Source organism: Hyperoodon ampullatus (genome assembly GCF_949752795.1).
Source record: "Hyperoodon ampullatus genome assembly, chromosome: 2".
Classification (NCBI taxonomy): Eukaryota; Metazoa; Chordata; class Mammalia; order Artiodactyla; family Ziphiidae; genus Hyperoodon; species Hyperoodon ampullatus.
This window is the reverse complement of record NC_136915.1, coordinates 148,282,459-148,302,142: the sequence shown is the minus strand read 5'-3', so window position 1 is coordinate 148,302,142 and position 19,684 is coordinate 148,282,459. Positions and strand designations below refer to the sequence as shown.

The window sequence follows — 19,684 nt, the reverse complement described above, 5'->3', positions numbered from 1 at the left end:
ATAGGGCATCGCCCACAAAATTGACTTTGGGTAAAATTTCTTTCTGTGGAACAGTCCCTAGCACTTTCAGAGATTTCAGAAATTTTGTGACGAATAATTCTTATATATCTCTCATTTTTGCTTTGGAGAATTTCTCAATCTCTCAAAGAAAAACTAGCCTATAAGATGATGACTGCTTATCTCTCCCAGGCCTCAAGTCATTTTCCTTTCCAAGAGTGAGCTTTCAGTGAAGAGAGCTTTTCCTGTGAATCATGCTGCCTCCTGCAGTATTTTGTGTGCCCCAGCAATAGATACAAAGGCCACTTTATCTGTGTGCATATATCTATCCAACAGCTTGCGGATGATCATATTTCATCGAGAGCGTGTTATCTGAAAATTTGCAGGAAATTCACCTCCATAGATTTTCAACGCTTGTAATCCATTCAGAATGCCATATCGCAGCAAAATAGGAAATTTTTACTCTCTGATGGTGGAAGGCAGGACGGGGGAAGCCTTGAGAAGAGATATTGCCATGGATTCACAAGTAATCCTATCATATAACCCAGCCATGCAAATTAACACAGACCTATACTCTGTAACAGATTAGGTCAAGATTGAAGGAAATTGAAGTGTGGTAGATTTAAAGTTTATCTAAAATAGAAAGTATAGGCCATACCTCTTTAGGTCATTCCTGCCCAGAAATGGCAAGATACCATATTTAGGACATCAAGAAGGATATGTGGGTGTATGTCTGCTTAGGATTTAGAGTGGGGACCATGAAAATGGACTTTGGGTCAGAAACACCTGGGTTCTGTGCTTTGTTAACTATGTACCCCTAGGAAAGTTATTCAATTTCTCTAGGACTAAGTTTCCTCATTTTAAAAATAGATAAATGAGGATAACAGTACTTATCTCATAGGGTTGTATAATAGTTAGAATGGAATTTGGATGTGAGTGATAGAAAACTTAGAACATCAGTTGCTGTAATAAGAAGGACATTTATTTCTATTTCATATAAAGGCTGGGTAAGTTGTTTAGGGCTGATACAATGGATCCAGGCTCCATCTTCTACCCATACTCCATGGATAGAAGGACATAGACTCTTTCTATCCTTTTGCTCTGTCATCCTCAACCTGTGGCCTCCAATTCATGATTCAAGATGGCTGCTCAAGCTCCAGCCATTACATTAAAAAAAATTATTTATTTATTGACTGCATTGGGCCTTAGTTGCTGCACATGGGCTCTTTGCTGCAGTGCTCGGGATTCTCTCTAGTTGTGGTGCGCGAGGGCTCCAGAGCTTGGGCTCAGTAGTTGTGGCGCGTGGGCTTAGTAATGCCCTGCAGCATGTGGGATCTTAGTTCCCCAACCAGGGATTGAACTGGCGTCCCCTGCATTGCAAGACGGATTCTTAACCACTCGACCACCAGGGAAGTTCCTCCAGCCATTACATTTTTATTCCAGCCACCAGGAAGGAGAAAAGAGGAAGAGAAGGAGGAGGACTTACCTCTTTTCTCAACAGCTTCCATTTACAAGTCATGAACACAGACAGCTGTAATGGAGGCTGGGAAATGTAGTTTTTATTCTGGGCAGTCATGTGCTTAGCTAAATACTGAAGATTCTTTACTATCAAAGAGGGGGAAATAGATACTGGCGGAAACAACCAGCAATCTCTACCACAGACCCTCATGAGATTTAAATGAGACAATGGCAGGCTGAGCACAGTGTTGGGTATAGAGTGATCACTCAGTAATCGCCATCATTATCATCACCGTCACCATCATCATGAGGAGGTGGGGAACACTCTGAAACTATGACAAGACATTTCCTTATTTTAACCTCATCTTTCTGATAAAGTCACCAATATCCACCACCCTTTTAAGACACTATGAGCTTCACCTTTTATGAAGGTCAGACACCTTTATGTGTCCTTATGAAATAAAACTACATAAAAGGAAAGCAAAGGAATGATGAACTTAGGATTCAAGATAATGGTTATCTTGGCCAGAGAAAACAGAGGTGGGTTGGGGATGAATGGAGGAACCACCTAGTTAGATGTATGCTACTGTCAAAGTCCTAGTTTTCATTTTGGGTAGTGGATTCACAGGTGCCTACTGCATTATTAAAAATAACTAAGGACTTTCCTGGTTGTCCAGTGGTTAGGACTTGGCACTTTCACTGCCATGGCCTGGGTTCAATCCCTGGTCAGGGAACTAAGATCCCTGCAAGGTGCAGCCAAAAAACTCACCCAAAAACAAAACAAAACAAAACAAAACAACCAAACTAATAACTAATTAAATAAAAGCAGAGATAGACCAATGATTCAATGATGAGGAGGATTATAATTAACCAAATTCTATGTACCTGAGGTCTTTAAATTGTCTTTGTGTGTACAGTATTCATGGCATATGTGTTTGCCCGTCAATACTAGACAAAAGTAGTACTTTCTATTTGCATAGACTTTTAACTTTTGAAATGCTTCTACATATCCATAAAAATTGTTCAAGTAGTTCATTACAGATGGTTGAGAGCTTGGTATTATACAAATAGGACTTTGGACTTCCATGTCCTAAGGAAAAATATTTTATTTTATTCTTACAGTAGCTCTACAAGGGAGGCAGGACAGATGTTATCATCACTGTTGGACAGATGAAAAAGAGGGAACTGAGAGGGCACGGGACTTGCATGAGATTACATGGTTAGTTAGAACTGGAATGGAACTTAAGACTCTGGATCTCTTGCCCATCTTAGGTTCTTCCTTTAGCCTATCTCACTCCCCAGTTATTATCCATCCATTAGACATTTATTTTATGTCTGTTACATGCCAGGCACATTGCACTTATGTGTTTGTGTTGATATATATATATATATATATATATATATATATATATATATATATATATATATATGTTTTCTGGGTGCTGTGTGTGCAGCTTCTGTAATCTCTATGTACTGAGTCCTTGTGTGCCCCCTGGGCCTAATTGGTCCTTGTAATTCCAGGAGGATGCCCCAGCTGTGGTTTCAGTTGTCTAGTTATTCCTAGGTCACTGGGCTGCAGCATCTCCCCAGAGTCCCAGCTAGATAGGAAGGCGGCTTTGATATCAGGGGCAGATCCCCAGGCAGTGGGCACAGGGCAGAGGAGCAAGCCAACAATGCCTCAGTCATGATAAGATTTGCTATTTCATGATCATTTCTAGCTTTTGGGGAGTTCTCATGAACACTATCTCATTTAATTCTCACTCAGCCCTGATATTCGATTTTATTATTTTTCTCCTTTTTTCAGATACAAAGAGGAGAGACTTGAACTCAGGTCATTTGTCTCTAAATTCTGTTCTCTTTCCACTGTGCCTTCTCTGAAAGGGCAAAAAGAGCTTATCCTCTTTCTAGCCTTGTGGAGGGAAGCAGGTGAAAACTCAGTGTCAGGCAGTAGGAAGCCACCGGTGACTCTCTGCAGAGGAAAAAAGACCAACTCCCAGCCCTGCGCAGCCCCAGCCCAGCTGAGGTGAGAAGCAAGGAGCAGGTGCTTCCACCTCCCCATCCCTGCGTCCTTCTCTCAGTCTTTGGGCTTCTCCCTTGTGTGCCTCAGGGAGGTGATAGTAGTGCTGCAGAATGGGTGAGGTGTTTTCCAATCTCTGTGGCCGTAGGCTGTCTTTTTATCTTTGAGGAGTCAGAGGAATGGGGAACTATCTAACTTATCCACCCTCTAGCATGAGAGGAGAGCTTCCGCCGCCTGCTATTGCAGAGAATTCCTCTGCCCTCACCTCCCAGAAGCTGGCACTTGTGTCAGTGCCACTCTCTTGATGCTGTCTGCTTGTACCTATCTTCTCCCCCAAAGATCAACACCATCCACCACTGCAGGCCTGAGCACGGCACCTTGCACAAAGTCAAGGTGTATGCTAAATTAACTGTGCTCAGGAGCGAGTATTTGTGTTAGGGGAATCATATTTCTCCTTGGTCCATGGAGTGGGCCCTGGAGTGAGTCCCGGGAAGGGACTCTGCTGGGAGGGTAACTTCTACCTTTCAGGCTACCCTTGCCTGGGCTCGGTCCCCAGGGCACCTGTCCTTAGGATGTTCCCTCCTCTGCTTCTCCCGGAGCTAGGTCTCCCTAGACAAGGGGGCTCTAGAGTGTTGGGGGAACGTGTTAGGGGCCACGTGTGGCCATAGGTAAAGTCACATTCTCTAATTCGGCCTTACCAGTAATTAAGCTGAGGTTTTGTCTTGTCACCTCAGCCTCCTTGTCTTATTTCTGAGCTGTTTTACTAGTCAGAGTGGGGAGGAGGTCAGCAGGAATTTATTTCATGATCATCCCCAAACCCCCATCAGAATATGTATCGAGACCCTCTGGTAGCTTAAATTTAGGGCCTCCCCAATCTCCTCCCTTGATCTGGGCTATGCTTAGGTCCAGCTAGATCCTTAGTATCTTCCTCAGAGACAGGGGGCTAAATTGGACTAGAACTTGGCTTCTTCAAAAATACCCATTTCTTACGCCTGTAGGTTTAGGGCCTAACTTTTCCACATTGGAAATCAGGACCTATTCCCCAGACCTTCCCTTTTTGGTACATTGTCTCAGGGAATTCTCTCCACACCCTATTCTTCCCACTGGGAGAGATGCACCGACCTGCTCAGGATCACACAGCCAGTCAGAGGAAAAGGCTCCCTGATTTCAGGTAGTCTGAATGTCAATCCATCCTCTTCCTGCCCTGTATCCCTTTTTAGCTAATTTACATGAAAAAATGTTCAAAAGTATAATTACTAAATTGTTCATATTTATATGATAATAAATCTTTACCGAAAAACAAATTTGTGAGAAAAGAAATGCAAAACTCAGAGGAAAGTGTTCAAGTTAAAATATTCCATATTTGCCTCACCCTATTCCGAGAATGAGTGGCCTCTGTAATTCCAGGTCACCCTGGAGGTCTCATCTGGCTCATACTTGCTAGTCATCCCCCGCCTTCGAAATACACCCCCAGCTGCTGCTGTCTAAAAGAGCCAGACAATTGGAGAAAAGTGGATTATCTATCTGATTATGCAGCTACTTTCATACGCCTCCCCTTTCCCTTTGCGTGGCCCTGATTATTTAAGAACTAAGATTTCTCGGTCCCCGCTCCCTGTCCCCAGCCCCGGTCCCCAGCTTTGGCCCTTCACGCTCCGGAAGCCTCGCGTCCTCCCCTTTAAGGCCAGCCCCTCCCCCACGCCCACGCCTCCCCAGCTCCGTCCCGCCTCCCCAAGCCCTGCCCCCTCCGACCCTCCCCTTTAAGGACCGGCCCCGGACGCAGACGAGGCTGTGACGCGGCCGCCGGCCCTCGGGCTGGGTACTTTGTCGCGCGGCCGCTTCCCCCCCGGCCGGGGCCCCTCCGTCCCGCGTTCCACCGAGCGCCTGGCCCCCGGGGGGAGGGTGGGAGGGAGGGAGCAGGGTCGCTGGGCGCCAGCGGCGCACAGCGGGACACACGGAGCCCCGCGACCCGCCGAGCCTGGAGCCGGGCCGGGGCGGGGAAGCCGGCTCCAGCCCGGAGCAAACTTCGCAGCCGGGCTGGGGGTGGCGGGGAACCCGTCCGGAGCCGGAGGAGGGGCCCGCCGCGGGCCCTCCCGCCGCTGCTCTCGCGCCTACGGGCACCATGCTGTCCAACTCCGGTGCTGTTCCTCAGCCCGCCGCCGCCGCCGCCACCGCACCATGCTGTCCAACGCCGGCGATGTTCCCCAACCCGCCGCCGCCGCCGCAGCCCCCCGCCCCGGCCCAACCTCACCCCCCGGCCCAGCCGCCGCCGCAGCCCCCGCAGCAGTTCCCCCAGTTCCACGTCAAGTCGAGCCTGCAGATCAAGAAGAACGCCATCATCGACGACTACAAGGTCACCACCCAGGTCCTGGGACTGGGCATCAACGGGAAAGTTTTGCAGATCTTCAACAAGAGGACCCAGGAGAAATTCGCCCTAAAAGTAGGTTTGGGGCCCGAGGGAGGGGAGGACGGGCGGAGGGGGTCTCCCGGGGACCACCCCCGGCACTCCGCAGCGGCCTAAGCTCTCGGTGGCTCAGCGTGGTCGCGCCGACGCTTTCCTCGGACTGGCGTCGGGGCCGCGGAGGAGTGGCCGCGGTGGGGCTGCCTGTCCCGCGCGCGTGAGGGGTGCCAAGTGCGCGGCAGGGGGCGGGGGGCAGCGGGAAGGTCAGGTCCCGGCGCACCACACCGCCGAGACCGAGTTTCCGGTCACCTCCGGGTGTGAGTGGCGGGGACTCGAGAGGACTCGTGAGGACCCTGCCATTTTGGGTTTGAGCGGCATCCAGCCGAGTTGCAACGGTTGGCTTCGGGACCACTTCTGCTAATTTTCCCCCTAGTCTCAAGGAAGTGATTTTCGGGGGTTGTGGTTCCCCATCCTCTGCTCCTTTCTTTCTGTGGGCACAAAAGGCCCATTACTCATTGAGCTGGTTGGTCGGTTGGTTTGGAGAAGTCGTATCTCAGAGGTTTATTTAGCCTCGCTCCTTATTTGGGAGCCGGAATGTGTGATTTCACTTCCCTGGGCCTTGCGAGTGCGGCTGTGCTGCCTTGGGGCGCGCCGGCCGGGGAGGTGCAAGGCTGGAGATTCCGCTGGGACACCGACAACCCCCCCCCCCCACCACCACGACCGCCCCGGGCGCGGGGGAGGGTTTGTTTTGATCCGAGAGCGTGCCCCCTCCTACCTTCAGTGTCTGTGAGGCTCCAGATGGGAGGCCAGCAGGCTCCTTCTCGGTGTCTGCTGTTTCCATAGCTCCATTGATCATTGTAAACCGGGTCCGTAAACCACGGCTTGGCCCAGTGCTGATTCCGCAAATCGGAGATGGCCACTTGAGTCCTGGACATGGGCGATTGGTGGACAGAGGAGGGAGCGTTTTCCTAGAGCTGGGGAAAACCAACCTCTTTTTTTTTTTTTTTTCTTTTCTTTTTTAAGGGGATCTGGTAGGGGGGAGAATGGGGATTTCAGTGAGAGTATCTACTTCGGAAGTTAAACAGAATGGACTTGGAGGTCTGATGAGTCTCCAGTGCAGTGTGAGCCACTGTTCAGGGTCATGAAAAAGGTTTTCCCCAAAGAGGGGTTTCAGATCAAACCACATCTCTAAAGGTGACCAAAAACGCCTTTTCCCCCTGGGGTGTCTTAATGATTGGAGGAGGAGAAAAATACTTCCTGTGTTATACTTTCTTTTCCCCCTCAATCCCTGTGGCTAGCTGTGTTTCAGCTATTCATACAAAACTCAGATATGTGTTATGGGTGGAAATGTTGGAGTATATAATTAGATATAATAAGACCCTGGTACTTGGGGGTTGTAGAAGACAAGCATGTTCAACTTAACAGATTTTAAGGCCTCTAAAATTATTTTCTTGCTGCTTTCATCCTCCCTTTTGGGGGAGAACTTCAGCTAGCCTCAACACTGTCAGATTTGTTTGGTTTTTACTATAAGCTGTTGCTGAGGGCTTTTGGTTGTTTGGTGTCGACTTTTGGAGAAGGAATATATCAGTATCCTGAACCCTTTAATATTTGTGCCTTAGACCGTTCTTTCCGTACTCATAACTGGGGGCAGGGAAGGAGAGTGGTTGTTTGACCCCGTGGCTCTGACCTCGGGGAGTGGAGTTGAGTGAATACTGTTTGACCACAGTTAACCTGTACTGTTGAGGAAGTGACAGACATTCTTTCCAGGAGAGTTTTCTATCCCCTCTGAGATGCCATCTGCCTTCACCCATCAGCAGTTTGGGGACACTGGCTGCTCATTTTCTTGGATACCTGGAATATGGTATAAAGACTTCAGAACAAAAGCTCTCAATTTCTGCTCCTTATTCTGTTTAATAGACACAGAAAACCACCCTCTAAAATGCTTTTGGGTGGCAATTCAGATTTCTATTGTAATTAATAGGAGAGAGATTTGGATTTTTTCTCCCTTTGAGTGGTTTTGAAAGGAAAGATCCAGCAGTATTTTATTTTATTTTATTTTTTTAACATCTTTATTGGAGTATAATTGCTTTACAATGGTGTGTTAGTTTCTGCTGTGTAACAAAGTGAATCAGCTATACATATACATATATCCCCACATCTCCTCCCTGTTGTGTCTCCCTCCCACCCTCCCTATCCCACCCCTCTAGGTGGTCACAAAGCACCGAACTGATCTCCCTGTGCTAAAGATCCAGGAGTATTTTAAATAACACTCATAGTTTGTCCTTCTCAGGTTAGAAGTGGATGAAGATTGAAGTCAGAGTGTGTTTTGACAGGCAGCCTGCTTCCAGATCTTACAAGTTGACTCAACTGTTAAACTGTAGATTTCCCACATATCTTTGTGTAAAAACTCCATAATAGAGGAAGAAAGAAGGGATGAGGCATTCAGAGACTGATAGCAGTGTCAACAGCACTTCCAATATCCAAATACTGGCTGAGACATAATTACAGCTGTGGGGGGAATCTGGTTCAAAGAATTCTGTTCCAGAGACACACACCAAAGAGATTTCTAGATCTTGAATCTTGATTAACTTAACCATAGGTGCTGAGTACTGAAATGATTTTCGAAACCAGGAGTGTTTTGATTATTAAGCAAGGGAGGAAGATGTGGTGGGGCAGGAGGGATTGCCTCATCGGAAAGGTGCCTGAAGAAAAAGGGAGGAGACCTCTGCTCTACCCGGGCTGTTAGGCCATTCCTGGGGAGTTAGGTCAAAGAGCTGTAGAGCAGCAGCAGGGCCTGTCATGGGGGTTCTGATATCTGGTATCTCACAGCCCTGAGAGTTGATGAGAGGTGGCGGCTGCCTTGATGCCCTGCTCCCTGTCTGTGGTCTGGTGACCTCTTAGTCCTATTAAATGTAATCAGTGCTTTAAAAAATAGTCCCATTCCGCCCTGCTATTTCTCTCCCTCCACCTGAGAGAGGTAACATTTACATGCTTTTTGGTAGGTGCTATGACCTTGCCTCACCATCTCTCCTGGCTGCTTTTGCAAAGTTCTGAGTCATACTCATACTTCTCTCAGAGTTGGAAGGGACTTTAGAGGTCATCTCATCCAACCCCCTCATTTTGCAGATGAGAAAACCAAGGCCCAGAGCAAAGGCTTGCTTGAGGTAGTGCAGCCATGCACTGGGCAGAACCAGGATTAGCACCCAGGACGCTTGACCACTTCCCACTTGGGAACTGCACTGACATCAGCAGGCTTGGCCCTGGGACGGGCTGCTGCTCCAGAGCCTCTCAAGCCCGAGGAGCTACTGTCACCGCAGGCCCTCCTTGACTGTCAGCCAGGGGGTGCTGGGTAGGGACTTAGCGGCTTCCCAGCAGAGATTGCCAGTGTTGGAGAGGCAGCTTATAAACCAACTCAGCAGCTCCATGAGTTTTGAATCTTCAGTAACAAATATTTTTTTTTTACCACACCCTCCCCTTTTTAGGAAGTGTTTGCTAGAAATCTTATTTACTAGTATTATTTTTTGTGTAAGAACGTGAGAATTCTATTCACTATTTCTTTGGTAGGGACGCCTGGTCTCAGCTCACTTGTGCAGTAATTGGTCCTATTCCCTGTGGGGTTGCTCAGTTGCTTACTGCTTCATTGTGTCATGGTGACTCTTAGGTATTAGCTGAACAAATTTAATTAAAGCCAGCACCGTTGTCCTTCTCTGCTGTGTGACTCTGATTCGGTGAAGCATATTATTGCTTTACAAAATATAGAATGTTGTCATAACTTATCTCTGTTTGTCTTTCCGTTGTGTGGATTAGAGGAAACAAAGTACTGTTCCTCCTCCTTGCCTTTCTCCAGCAACCCTCCCTCTCCAGCTGACTTCGTGTCACCGCCATGTGTCACCGCCATGTGGCTTCCTTGGTGTTCTGAAGGGGAGCTGATCAGAACCTCTCATGGTTGCGAGGGAGAGCCGGGGCTCCCACATCCCCACAGTGCAGGCTGCACCCTCTCCAGCACGCCTCGTGCTGTGTACCGGTCAGGGAGCAAGAGAGTTTGTGGCTGGGTGAGGGGCAGTGTCCCGAATTGGGGTTTGCTGGATGGAATCACAAGGTGAGGAAAGTTTCAGTAATCAACCAATCTCTTTTATCTCGACTGTTGTTACAGTAGTTAACCATTCTCTGAGCATCCTACCATATGCTTTGTTGTATGGAGGATACAGACATTGAAAGTGACCTTAAAATTTTGGAGGTCAGGAAGCTTATTTGGAGAAGGTGAAATTAACAAACGTAGTGTAAGGCTGTGCTGTCCAGTATGGTAGCCAATGCCCATGTATAGCTATTTAAAATTAGCTAAAATTAATTAATTAAATTAAGCTAAGTTAAGTTTAAAAATCAGTTGCTAGCCACATGTCAAGTGTTCAGTAGCTACATGTGGCTAATGGCTACTGAATTGAACAGTGGAGAAGAACATTTTCGACCTTGTAGAAAGTTCTGTTGTACTTTGCTGGTCTAGGGGTTAAATTGTGTGGCTGGGAATAGAAGAACTTTGAAGAGGCAATCTGTGAGGACCGAAGGAGCTGAGGACAGTCTCTGAGGAATGAGCACATCTGCAGTAGGTGATGGTGGCGTTGCCCTCGGGGCAGCTGAGGGGAGAGTGGATCAGTTGGTAAGGAGCAAGTGGGGCTGGTGACTCAGAATTGAGCCTAACCGATCTTTGTGTTAAAAGCAGGGTTTAAAGTGTTTGAGGAGCATGAAGTAAACTAACAGGATGTTGTAAAGGAAGGTTACAAATCTCTGAGGTTGGGGCTTGTGGTTTTTTGAGGGAAGGTGTAGCTTCTGGGTTCAGAGACCCTGTTCCTTGCTTTGGGCCCTGCCCTGGTTGCTGTCTACTGCAGCAGGGCCCTTGACATCCACTGAGGCAGGATCAAAGCTGGGGCGGCTCATGGTTCTTTTTCACTTATGAATTCTGGGCTTTGATAGAGCTTGAAAATAATCTCCAGCTAAGATGTGGGATCAGTGGCTGACAAAAGGGGGAGAAAAACAGCCCCAGGCCTCAGGACCAAATATTGATGGGTGTCGGGGAAATGAAGGGGTCCTTTTTAGAGGATGATGGTGTTGGTATTCATAATTAAGACGTTTTGACTGCTTGGAATCTGAGGAGTTGGGCCATCATCAGTTGACGATTTTATTTAAGAAGCAGGTGCAGGGGATTCAGGGAGAGGCCTGGAGGAGCCAAGCTTCAGGACTGCTGGAGGCAAACTTAACCCCTGGCCACATCCTAGGGATGACGGAGGCCCCCTCCCTACCCGCAGAGCCCAGGGATGTGTGGAGTCTGTGCCAAGAGGAATGCCACCCATGGCGGGGAAGACAGGGCATCAGTATCTGCATCTGAATCTTCTCACGATTCCCAGGTGGCCCTCCTGTGCTCTGATGCAGGACTCTCCCTGGTAGTTTGACATCTGTGGCACAGGATTCATACTTCCCTGCTCCCTCTCCTCTGCATGAGGACTTCCCAAGGATCCTGTGGGGTCTCTCTTTTCCCCTCCTCCCTGTGCTGCACCTTTCCAGTTGCTGCAGTGTCCTGGACAGAAGTGGGTGGGCAGGGCAGAGCTGTTCTTTGTGTTTGAAGGGGCTGCAGCTGCTCTTGGTAATGATATAAGGCTCAGTGGCAAAGGGACCCACAACTCATAGTTCCTTAGAGCTCACAACACTCCCTGCTTATCTTTCTTGACCCTTTCCACCTCACCGAGGAAGAGGCTGGGCCAGTCCAGAAAGGTTCAGTGGTATATCCAAGGTCTTACCTGGTATCAGCATCAGAGCCATGTCTTGGGACCTGGTTCACTGGGACCTCCTCTTGGTCTGGGTTCCTTTGGTGTTTTGGTTGCTAGAGGTAATAGTATGGGGATTGTGGACCTGGCAGTGCAAAACTCTTCTCCACTAACTGGTCACTAGGATCTTTCTACATTAGTCATCTTAGAAACGGGGACATTGGTATTAAGATGGGACCATGCCACTGAGCAGCTTGATGTACACCAAATATGTAACCAAAATCAGATTTTATACCTTTTCTAGTCCTTAGGGGAATAGTGGTATTTTGTGTTTTAAGATATGTATGGATATAAATATCTAGGGATAAACCCGATACCATGGGTTATGTGCTAGATTAGAAAGAAAGAGAGAGAGAGAGAGAGAGAGAAGGAAGAAAGATAGATAGAGCTAGTCTTGGTGCCCTGCTAACTAGCTATGTGACTTTGAACAGGTCAGTTAAACTTTCTAGGCCTCAGTGTACACATCAGAGGGTCAGGCTACCAGTGGCTCCTGGGACACAGCAGTGTGGGATAGTGGAGGGCTGTGCTGGAGGCAAGAGGCAGGAGAGCTTGCTGACTTGCTCCACGTCTGACCATCAGCAGGATCTGGGCCAGCATGGATGCCCTTTTGATAGGCTTGCTGCTGCGTTGCAGGGCAGCTCCTGTCCAGTTAATTAATAACCATCACTGACCAGCTGCGCCTTCTCTTGTGTGAAGACTTGGTGAGTGTTCCAGCAAGTGCCTCAGCAGAGAGGATGGACTGTGTAACTCAGTGGGGTGTGAATCCTCTCCTTCCTTGAAATCAGAAGAATCTTAGTGTTCTGGTGGCTCAGGGTAGAGATGGGAACTCTTCATTTTTTTCCGCATCTGAAACTCCTTCCCATTTGTAGTTACGGGGCCAAACATGGCTGCTGTGGTTGGTTGTGCAGGCTGTGCCCGGCACAGGGCACCTGGCTGAGGGAGGAGGAGGGCTCTGATCCAACTCACTGTCCATTTGTCAGGCTTTGCCTTGGTGTGTGACTGGGTCCATACAGATGGGTGCCGCCTTCTAATTCACTTGGAGTTGTAGTATGGGTTTGGGGCTGTTCTGAGGTGAGATCTGGGGACTGATTCCCAGAGCTTATGGGGAAGTTAGGATGTACAACCAGGTACCACTTCTTACCCGTAGGACTGGGTACTAAGGGATGTAAGGAGACTGAGGAAGCAAGAGGAGAGGGAGATGCCTAGCGAGGTCTGTTTTCATTTCTCTTCTTCCTGCCATTCAGGGCTAAAGCAGTGCTTTTAGCCCTGGAGCTTTGGACTGAGGTCCTGAGTGCCAGGCCAGGAGACTTTCTTGGAGGAAGAGGAGACTGAGTGGAAGCGGGGATAGGGTTGTGCTCCCCTCTGGCAGTGCAGAGTTCTTGGGGGTCTTTATTCTGTGATCCGGTAAACACCTTAATGTGCCATCTGCCAGGTCGTATAGGCTGGGAGGTGGCTGCAAGGTCAGCTTTATCTGTAACTGATGTTCCCTTCTAAGACCAGCCAAGCTGTGTGTTCATTCCGCCAGGGACCTGAGCTGTCCAGAAGGATCGTATGAAAGGGCATCTTACTCTTGAGGGACGTTTCCAGGCATCTCCATGGCCATTGTCCATCCAGGGCTCTTCCAGGGAGGTGAGGAGTGGTGAAGCCTTTTCTCTCTCAGAGAAGATGTGGCGAACATCTCTGTTTGGCTTATGTCCGGGATGGTTCTTTTGAACCTGAAGCAAAGGTGCAATCTCTCTAGTCACAGGTAGAGGGACGTGGGAGGAGAGCCCTTGACGGCCCCGCCAGCTTCTCCACCTTCACGCTCCTTACCTTCCCGGGCCCTCCCAGGAGGTGACTGAGTTGATCGCTTTGCTGCCATTTTGATTATTCATATTGTGATGAGGCTCCCAGCCCACACTGGACATTTGTAACCGGGCCTCCCGCCCAGGGCCCAGAACTGTCACTCAGCCCCTCTGTCTCAATGGCTAAAAATAAACCTGCCACTGCTGCAGTCTCCCCCCACAGCCAGGCCCTGACGCCTGTCCCAGGTCTTCCTGCCACACTGCTGAGCTGTTTCTCACACTGACTTGCACCCCCTCCCCATTGGCCCCCTTCTCTTCCAGCCTGAGCTTGGTGGGTGGTTTGGGGCCAACTGGCTTTTCTGAGTGCTGAGAGTGAGCCGTGGCTGCTGCTTCTCCAGGTGTCGAGATTTATATGTGGAGGCTCCGTGGAGCTTGGGGAAGGATGAATTAGCCAGGGGGGAGGTGAGCGGGCTTGGCACTGTTAGACTGTGTGTGTGCTTGCATCCAGATCTGGCTTCCTCCAGACTCCACCCGCAAGCTAGCCTCCCTGGCAGAAGGAGTGTGAGGATGAGTAGAGGAGTCCAGCGGGCTGTCCCAGGCCCTCACCCAGCCACCCGCCCTGTGGCTGAGCGTGCTACCTGCCCCAGGACTCCGGCCCTGTTGCTAAGCTATACTCTCCACCTCTGCAGCATGGGGCTTCAGGTTACCAGATTCAAAAGTGTGACCTCATCTCTTTGGCTTCCAAGAATAACTGGGCCCTGGCTCTCAGGGCCTGTTCATGAGTCAGGCCATGGCCCCTCTGGCCCTTCCAGCTCAGCCACCTGCAGGATGTCACAGAGAGCATGGGTGTCTTCTACCTCCTGACTGTGGGGGGCAGGGGTGTTGGTGATCTGTGTCCCTTGAGGTCCATCGAGGTGGCCTCTTCTCCTACTGCCCGTGGATCCTGGGGCACTATAGAACTAGGAGAGGAAACGGGCTCCGGTAGCTGAGATACCTACTTAACTGATAGATACTGGGCAGAGTATTTCCTTTGGTTGACTTTGACATTCTCTTCTTTCTGATTTTTCTAATCCTTGGACAGGTGTTGGTACTAATCCTGTTGGATAGGAGGATTCTGTGTTTTCTGGTATTAGGGTTTATCTGGGAGAAGGAGTGCATGGGTGAGAGCCGAGGTAGGACTTGGGGGACCCTCTGCTTTCAGCTAGAGTTACATACCCAGACCACGTCTCCGTGACTGCCTACTCCTGTCTTTCCCCCTGGGGCCTCATTTCCTCTGCAGGGAGAGATTTATCTGCCAAGGCCCATTGGCCTCTGGAGGGGAGGAGTTGGGTGTAAATTGCTAAGAGTTTATTTTTAACTCTGACAGAAGGAGTCCCTGTCCTTGGAGTAGCCATGCCCTCCCTCTTTTCTCCCTCTTCTGAGCCTCCTTGCCTGGCTTCTGTAATTCTTAGAGGAAGGGATTTTTAAAGGAGGGATTTTAAAGGCAGGCTTCACAGGAGCCTTAGGTGAGGGAAGCCTTTCTAAGTGAAGAATCTGCAGATTGCTCGTCATGCCTGATTTCTGCAGAGTTCAAAGAGTTGGGGGGTGGGGCAGGAGGAAGAGGGGGAGCCCTGGGCGCTTGAAGCCACGCGTGTGGAACTTAGAGCATCCTAGGAATGCAGGTGGCCTGGTGAAGAGCCCAGTGTGCCCTGGAGCTTGCTGCAGTCAGGCTGCTGCCTGGGGGAGCAAGGTCTTCTTGTACCTTTCCTTGTGCTTCTCTCCTTACTGGCACCCGGATCTGAGGAAGGCTGGAGGCCACGGGGCAAAATGAGCGCGTAGAGTAACCTGCTTTGCAAACTCTCACGCTTACGGAAATGTTGTTTTGCTATTCCCTCTGACCGTCAGGCTCCCCAGCACCATATCCCTTCCACTGGAGCCCATGTGGGATTCCCCGGGACTTCCTCGCTTCTGTGTCCCCTCCCCCTGGCGGCACTCCAGTCACCTGCGCTCTTAGGGAGGGGGAAGGGGCTGTGAGCGTCCCTTCCTCTGTGCCTCGTCTCCCCTGCTTTCATGGTCTCTTTTGGTTACCTTGCTTTAGATTTGTTAAAAGAAAATAAAATTGAGTTGGAGGTGTAATTAGAGAAGGAAGGGCTAGAGAGTAGAGATGGGGGCGGGCTGGGCCTTCGAACATGTGGCCGACCCTGAGGACCCCGGCCTGGAATGAGATCTTGCCCCCTCAGTTCCTTGGAGAGCATGGGGATTAGTTTACCTAAAGCCCAGCTCTGATCACGTTGCTTCCCAGCTTAAACCCTTTCATGGGTTCCCTTTGGACGCAGAGTTCACGAGATTTCCAAATCCTTCTCAGATCTGACCCCAATCTGGTTTTTTTGGAGTGTGTGCTGTGCCTCAGCTTAAGTGGCTTATATATGCTGTTTCCTTATGGGGCTCTGCTTTCCAGCCCCACACCCTCACCCGTGGCCTGTACCCCATTCGTCCTATGTCGCCTTTACCACCCCCACCCCCTGCTCCCCGTCCCCAGCCTGTCTGTATCTGCCTCTTCTACCCGGTACACATGCTGCTCCTTCCTTCGTGAAGCCTTTCATGCCAGAAGCAGGTCTCCGCCATCCCTCCCTGTCACACTTGCCAAGACACTCTTACATTTTCTTTCACATTTTAAATGTATTTCTCCATGTGTGAAGTGGAGATATTGGATTGTAAGTTCCTTGAAGACCCGCGTCTCCACTATTTTTGTATCCTCTTAGTTCTATGTAGTGACTATATGCCGCCATTAAAAAAACATTCAGAGAGTATTTTGGCATTGCGCATTATACCTAGCTGCCTCACAAAGGTGTGAAAACTGAGTAATAGTGCATGCTGCCTACATAAGTATAAGGTACTAGCGGTGATCCTCACGGTGGAGGGGGGTGGCCCTGGGTGAGGGGCAGTATTTGCCTGGGCTGTCTGAGAATGAGCCAGGGCTATAGTGAGGGTCCCCCTAAGTGTCTGTCCCTGCTCTTCCTCCTGTCGGCTAAAAAGCCATTCTCAGGACAGCCTTCTGGGCGTTCTTCCCTTTACCCACTCGGATCTGCTGACTCAAGCTGCCACCTTAAGTTTCTGCTAACGGAGTTCTCGTTCTTGTAAGGACCCTGACCACAGTTTCCCATTGATGCCTCTCCTCCTCCTCCCAGTTCCAGAGCCCCTCCTTTTCCTGTTGTGCTGTGGAGATGACCCTTCTGCCCCTTGGAGAACTTTAACTGAGGGAGGGACAGATGTGGAGCTTGCCAGCTCTCCTACAGTTCTTGGCATCTTCGAGTCAGCCCCAGACACAGCAGAGACACACAGATGCAGTCCAAGGTGATCTATCTGTCTGCTGGCCTTGTTCCTGTGTGTTGCAAGAGGACCAGTATTGAGCATCATGTTGCTGGGACTGAGGTCAGAGGTTTGAACCTCGTGGGACCGGTTAATTCCATGCAGGGGAAACAGAACTGGACTGGCATGTGAGAGACCTACCTGGCTGTGTGGTCCTCAGCAGTCCTTGAACCTTTCTGGGCCTCACTTATTTTCTTCATTCGTAAACCGGAGGGCTCTCCTGTATTGAAGGGCTTTTTTCATTACTGCTGCTGCAACCCCACTGCTGGGAAAACAACCCGATGCTGGGAAAGACCCCGATGCTGGGAAAGAGGTGGTCAGCCCAGGTTCCAGGGATCACGGGATTGGGAGCCATCCTCTCTGTCCTCACTTTCTGCAGGCCAGTGTTCTTTCACCCTTCTCCGGGCTGTAGTATTTTTATTCATTCAGTCATTCAACCGATGTCTATAGACATGAATTCTTCTCTGTGCCTACCTTCTGTCTTCCCTGCTGACTGGCCATCAGGAGGCCCAGATGGCAGGATTAACCTAGAAGGGCGACTAGTCAGGGTCATCCCCTTGGGTTTAGACCCCTTTAATACCTCTGCTATATATGAGAGGGATTTAGAACAATGAGGGTTGATTCTTTGTTGCAGCTTAGACTAGACCCCTGCCTTTCTAAGTGGGATTTGCCTTAGGGTGCCTTCTCTACCCCTCTGAGATCCAAAGCCACCCACTACTCAAGAAAATTAATTAGAAATGGCAAGAATGACTTTTGCTGCCTCCCTAAGGATAGATCAGAACAGCAGAATGACTTTGATACCTACAACAAGCTTCTATCTTCTGTGTCCTTCAGATCACTGTTGAAAGCTTAGCAACACTGTGAAAGTTTCCCAGATGGATAAAAAGTCTTTATTGAGCAGATATTATATGTATCAGGCATTGTACTAGGTGTTACACGTACACTCTTGTTAATCCTTAAAATAATACTGCAAAGTAAAAGTCCCCGTTTTACAGAAGAGGAAACATGTTCAGAATCATTCACTCGTTAGCAATTATTTATTGAGCACTTACTAAGTGCTAAGTGTTATTTCAGGCTCTGGGGATACATCAGTGTACCAAGCAAACCAAAAAAAAAAAAAAAAAAAAAGATCCTGCCTGCGTGGAGCTTGCATTCTAGCAGGGGGAGACAGACAAAATATAATCAGATAAATGTCCGATGGTGATAGGTACAAAGGAGAAAGTAAAGGAGGGGAGGAGACCCTGGAAGGCAAGGAGCACGTGTGTGGTGTTGAAATTTCAAATAGGGGCTCAGGGAAGGCTTCACTGTGAAGGTGACATTTGAGTGAGCCCTGGAAGTGATTGGGGTGGGGGCAGGCGGAAGGAATACAAGTGCAGAGCCCTGAGGCTATTAATGATGGGCGTGCCTAGCTCTAAAACCTGGCTCCCTATAGCTTGCAGAACTGCCTCTCTTAATAGTTCTTCCCTGACTCCGCTATAATTCAGTACTTAGTTGATTCACCTCTTTATTTGATCATCAAATATGTATGGAATGCTTATTTTGTGCAAATTGCTGCAATGATAAGATGGGAGCGCTGCCTTTGGGAACTTACAGTTTAGAGGAGGAGTGAACACCTTTGTGTATAAAAGGAGTAAAACTAGACTGACCCCCAAAATCTGGACTGTGCGCCTTCACATGTCTTCCCTCTTGACCCTCTCTGACGGAGGCAGTACCTCTCTGACAGGTAGTCCAGGTGGTCTGATTCCAAGTTTTACACATAAAGAGGTTCAGGGAGCCGGTGGTGGGAAAGTGGTGGAATCAGGGCCACAAAGGATACAGAGACTCAGGGTGAGCTCCTTGAGGCCGGAGGGGTCAGGGGTGCGGTCACTTTTGCCTGGTATGGACTCACACCTGTGACAGGGCCCGGGGCCAGTGCAGACAGAAGTTTGCCCAGTGGGAGGAGTAGTTTGAGGGACTCCACTGGGGCTCCCATCTTCTGTTTGCTGAGCGGGGAAGACCCAAGGTCTCCCTAGGGATGTTTCTGGTAATGGGAAGTGCTTGGGATTACGTTGACTGGCTATCGCCTGGAGCCGGGGAAGAAGGGGGTGATGAGAAAGGGCTGGCCGGGCTGCAGCTGTGGCTGAGGCTCTTGTCGTCTTCTGGGCCCTCCCAGGGTTTCTCTCTTTTGCTTTGAGGAGTTGCATCCTTCCTGTGTTGAGCCTCCCAGGCAGACCAGTGGGCAGGTGCACTCAGGGTGCTCTCTGAGCCCCAGCTCTGGCCATCTTTGCCTCCAGCCTCTCAGGAGCTGGGCGAGCGGAAGTCAGGGCTCGGGATGGAGCCGACCGTTAGTGCAGATGGGAAAGTGAAGCAATGGGTCAGGTCTGTTTTTTCCTGAGCATGTGCTGTGACAAAGGAAGTTGCAACATTTTTTTTTTTCTCTCTTTCTTTTTATAGAGCAAGAAGGGGGGGAAAAAGTCTTCCAGTAAACTTCAGAAAAAAGATCTGGTCTTTGAAGGATGGTTGTTCTCCCCCTCCCCCCACAGGGATTTTTTAGTTCGTAGTCTTTCTCCCATCCTTCCTCCCCCGCCATCCCTGCCACCGTCCCTCTTCGCTGAGGGCCCGTGTCTCTGCAGCAGGCTGAGTGCCTCTCCTGAGAGGAGGCAGTCAGTAACTTGGTCTGAGGGAGCCTTGAGAAAGCATCTTGTCCATTGTGAGTGTGTGTCCAGGCAGATGCTGGCAAAAGGGTCCCGAAACATGGGAGCAGGAATCAAGGCTGAAGGACCACACATGTGAAGCCGGAGTCCTTGGTCAGGTTTGAATTTGGCCTTTGTGCTGTACCTGGGCAGGAATCCAGTTGTGTTTTTTAGTGTGCAGATGATATATTTTC

At 49.5% G+C, this 19,684-nt stretch overlaps 1 protein-coding gene across 1 annotated transcript in view; it reads left to right on the top strand.

The window, feature by feature from the left end:
• Positions 1-5,591: 5,591 nt before the first annotated feature.
• Positions 5,592-19,684, top strand: part of MAPKAPK2 (MAPK activated protein kinase 2) — a gene marked incomplete at its 5' end in the record, with an annotated part of 45,253 nt that continues 31,160 nt past the window's right edge. Inside the window, one exon of the mRNA XM_079698002.1 lies at positions 5,592-5,909. Coding sequence (XP_079554128.1) covers positions 5,592-5,909 — 318 coding nt within the window. The remainder of the gene's footprint in view (positions 5,910-19,684) is intronic.